At 31.7% G+C, this 4,648-nt stretch overlaps 1 protein-coding gene across 1 annotated transcript; it reads right to left on the reverse strand.

The window, feature by feature from the left end:
* Positions 1-288: 288 nt before the first annotated feature.
* LOC131041646 (uncharacterized) lies at positions 289-1,381 on the reverse strand. Its single transcript, XM_057974803.2, has 2 exons — positions 1,130-1,381; positions 289-853 (listed from the first exon to the last, which is right to left on the reverse strand). Exons 1-2 carry the CDS (start codon positions 1,251-1,253, stop codon positions 648-650), a joined length of 330 nt encoding a protein of 109 aa, XP_057830786.1. The 5' UTR covers positions 1,254-1,381; the 3' UTR covers positions 289-647.
* Between the last annotated feature and the right edge of the window lie 3,267 nt (positions 1,382-4,648).

The raw sequence follows: 4,648 nt of genomic DNA on the forward strand, positions 1-4,648 counted from the left end.
ATTACCTTAAACCAAACATTTCATTACAAACAATTAATTAAAAAATATTTATATTATGAAATAAATTAATTATCTATCACTTTTATACGTAATAAAAAATGATAATTACAGATTCAAAACTTTTTTTCTTACCAATCAAAAAGATCGACCTGTTAATGATATCAGATTTCCACAATCTATAATATATAATCTTAAACTTTCTGAATTAGATTGTAAATTGACCTGCTTAATTGTTGAGCACCAAACCAATTAACTAGAAAATTGCCTTTTCATCAATGGCAGCAACAGTATTCCAATCATTGATGCAAACTAAATAGTTTTCTCATCAGTGACATACATAAGGAGACTTGCAACTCTACCTTCACAAGGTTTGAATAAAGAATAGGCAAACACTGTTGAGAGCTGTGACATCTCAGATCTTATTAGATCATATACTTAAAATTGTAAAAACTACTCCACCTTGATGGAGGCCACACTGATTTCTTCAAAGTCAAGCTATCCTGCTATGCAAGTTCACTCCAATATTCATATCTACCCTCAACAACAATCAAGTTTCTTCTAAAATGGATGGAATCATTACAAATAAAATGCCTTAGAGATCAAGTGCCTCAAAACCTCTCTGGAAAGGCTCCAAGGTCAGTCATAGCTTATAAAGGGCCTTTGATGAATTGGCTCAAAACCACCGAGAAAAGGATCTGAGATCCAGCTCTTGGGTTGTCCTGGATGTGCAGCTCCAAGTACATCTGGGCAATGGCATCTGGATTCAGCACATGCCCCTGCAATTCCTTGGCATCCTTAGGCCTCACAGTCATGACAATTAACATTACTTGAACTTTATATTCCTTGATCTCCTCTGCCCCAAATCAGACACGAATGGAGAGTTCAAATTAGATTGTCGCATATTAGATTGTTCACAATTCCAAACATAAACAGTGTTATATTCAAGGGTTTTCATTGTCATTCGGGTGCATCTTCTGGACCCCTCTTTAGGTTTTAGGTTATTGCCCCTTTATAGGATTTAGAATGTCATGATGCGAAGGAGATTGTAGAAGTATCCAAATTAAAAAAAGATGGCTGTGCTTACCAAAAAAATCAAGAACTTCATATGTGGATATGTTTGAGCGCATACCTGGAAGATTTTTCCTGCTCCATCTATAACGATGTGGGCACCACGGATTCCTTGCGATTAGAATTCTCAAGCAAAGAACTGAGTAATGGCCCTGGAAGCAAACTTCGCATAGGCTGAAAAGCATTCATAGACAACCACTATTTGCACTAGAAAGAATGTAGTAAACATTGTCAAACTGGGATAAATTGAGTCCCCAAATTTGCTAAATGCATGAATAAATTAGCTAGAAATTTGATCATGTTCAGTGATTTGTTTCTGGATTCGATTATGTATACCAATTTTTATCATCAATATTTCGAATCACATTATATGATCTATCATCTTTCATCTTCTTAGTATTCTTGTTCGTCTTAGAATGTGATTCATAAATATTGATGATAAAAATTGGTATACACAATCAAATTCAAAAAGAAATCATTTAATATTAATATAGATTGTGAAAATCTGATAACACTAATTTGATCATGTTACATTTTTTTAAGGAATATAAGGATTTGGGTATGGGGTGAGAACACAAATACTCGGTTCTGATATGATAAAATGTGCGATACTTAAAGAGCTAGTGAAAAGGATTGCACGTTTTCTTCCGCCCACCAAGCCAGACAAGATCAAGAGGAAACTGTAGTTTCCCAACGCCATATCGTCAAACATTCCTGACCCCATGATGAGCTTCACTATAACCAGCATCTCCTTAAATACCAATCCAATACATCACAATGGACACCCTATAGACAGAATGATACTGATTACAGAAGCTAATATATAACCTAATATATTGTCATAATCTAGCTCACAGATCTTATGGTATTAGATTACTGTCATAATCTAGCTCACAGTTCTTATGGTATTAGATTACGCCAATGTTTACAAAACCCTAGTGCCAAATGCACTTCGAATTTCTGGCCATATAGCTAAGAGGTTCAATGGACTAGAGCAGATTCAGAATCTTCAAGTACTCCATTAATAGATAAAGTTGAAGAGGCTCAGAACCAACCAAGATCAGATAAGGAGAGAACATATCAAGGATCAAATGTTCCCGTCTAGCCTACTCAACCCTAAAAATTCCTCTAATGCAAATTTTACCTTGTCCTGGGGATCCCTTAGAGACTGATACTCATAAATGTTTCAGATGTGAGAACATGATAATCCAACGGACAAAATAAATAAAAATGATAATTTTATTTATTTTTTGCTCGTACTGTCAGGGATTCTTGGGATTCTGTTTGCGCCCTTCCCTCACGCCAAGCAATATTTTACGCCAACCATTATTGGTTTTGAAAATGGTGTCCATTCTGCTCGCTAACCGAGGTTTAGATTATAGATTACCATGGTAAATACCTTCGAATTCCTGAATGTATCATAGCAGACGTAATTGATCCGAAATGTAGAAATTACTGTTGAAAATGATTTAAATTAGGGTTAATGTGTCAAATGTTCATAATTCTATTGGATGGATTGATTATATTATCAATCAAGGTTTAATTTTTTAATCGGGGTTTAGATCTGCAGTATACCAATCTAATAAGGGCCTTCACAGAGTAGTTTGTATAGGCTGAAATCTCTTTGGCTAAGAGCCAAGGATTGGGGGAAATTAGTCTTGTTGATGCCTTGTAGGTTCATTTGGAATCATTCAACTTACAAGAGATGAAATTAATATGGTGTATCATAAGATTTTAGCAAAATAGCCTTAAAAAGTTTTAGTATAGATATAAGCTCTCATATCAAGTATAAATAACAAAAATTAAAATTAATGGACTCATTTGGAATCATTCAACTTACAAGAGATGAAATTAATATGGTGTATCATGAGATTTTAGCAAAATAGCCTAAAAAGTTTTACTATAAATATGTACTCTCATATCAAGTATAAAGAACAAAAAATAAATAAATATTAAGATGATAAACATATAAGGTATAAGAAATTGTTAAAACATATTAATTATAATTTATAAACTTGTATTTTTTTAATTTTTGTTGTTACACTAGGGTATGCCAGCCACATAGCCACAAATCACATGCATCAGGTAAGCTTGGCTAACAAACAACATGTATCAGGTAAGCCTAGCCACAAATCACATGCATCAGGAGGCCTAGGCCTCCAAATCAAATTATTTATATTATCATTTAAATTAAATTAAATTATTTTAATATGACTATTTAAATCTAACTAAGCTTTATTCCATATTATATTTATATTATTAATTAAATAAAATATAAATTTATTATTTAAGATACTATATTAGATTATATTAATAATATATTCTAACTAATCTATTTATTATATTATATTATTTTTAATAGAATAATAAATTACTTTTCCTATCAGTAATAAATTATTAAAATATGGATAATAATTACATTAAATTGATGTTAATCCTAATTAAATTGTATTATAGTCAACAAAATAAAATATTTAATTAAAAGTCATAACTTTTTGAACTCTCATAACATTTCCATTTAAAATAATTAAATAAATAGAAAGTGGAAAATAATTTACTAAGTGCAAATTAAATTAAAGAGGAGAACTATTATTAGTTCTAATGGTAATGGTTGTTTTTTAAAATATTTTATTTGTCATTAGTAAAGGTATTATTTATTTTTAATTTTTTTTAAAATATCAATTGATCTATTTTCTCAATTAAATTCCATTCAATATTAGGTAATGAAAAATATTTGTCATTAGTGAAAGGTATTATTTATTTTTAAAAATTTAAAAATATCAATTGATCGGAGAAGATGGAAGTTTTGATTTGAGTGAAGAAAAGGATCATATTGGCATTTTCATTGTAGATGTTTCTGTAAAGGCCTTGATTGACAAAACCCTTTTGGAGGATCTGGCGGTGATTTGTAGATTTATAGGCCCTACGAGAGATAGGGAGTCAATTAGAGATTGGATTAGTTCTTCATGGAAATATGAATATATGATTAAATATATACCCAAAGGCTTCTTTGTGGTAATCTTTTCTATAGAAGCGGACATGAAAGCCATCTTGCTGGGAGGATTATGGGAAATGCAAAAATCTCCTCTCTATATGCAAAAGTGGGTGGCGAATTTTGATTCATTGATTTGTGATCCTTATGATTCAATCACTTGTATTAGATTGTACAACTTGTCAATTGAATATTGGGAAGAAGAGTGTTTGGAAAAGGTAGGGCGATCTCTCCTAGCACAATCATGGAGATGGATTCTAATCAATTTAATGGGGATTCTTATCTGTATGCAAGAATTAATATTTCCACAGTGAGGAGAATCCCTAGGGTCATTAGATTATGTGTTCAAAAGAGACATTGGCTCCAATGACTTAATTATAGGGGAAGAGATCACACAAAAGACAAATGCAATAAGTTTCCCATTAGAAGAAATAGATGGATTCCTAAAAGGAACAATAATGTCGAAGTACCATTACCTCTTGTAAAAATAGTTACGAGTAGTTATAAGGACATGGTGGTAAAACCAATGGAAAGTGGAGACTATTCAAATAAGGGGAAGCCTTCTATATCGAATAGACAAAAGGATGT

Source organism: Cryptomeria japonica, chromosome 8, assembly GCF_030272615.1.
Source record: "Cryptomeria japonica chromosome 8, Sugi_1.0, whole genome shotgun sequence".
NCBI lineage: Eukaryota > Viridiplantae > Streptophyta > Pinopsida > Cupressales > Cupressaceae > Cryptomeria > Cryptomeria japonica.

Coding starts and splice junctions, on each gene's coding strand:
- LOC131041646 (XM_057974803.2), bottom strand. CDS start 1,253: ATGCTTTTCAGCCTATGCGAAGTTTGCTTCCAGGGCCATTACTCAGTT. Junction 854..1,129: donor GAGCAGGAAAAATCTTCCAG/GTATGCGCTCAA, acceptor GATTTGGGGCAG/AGGAGATCAAGGAATATAAA.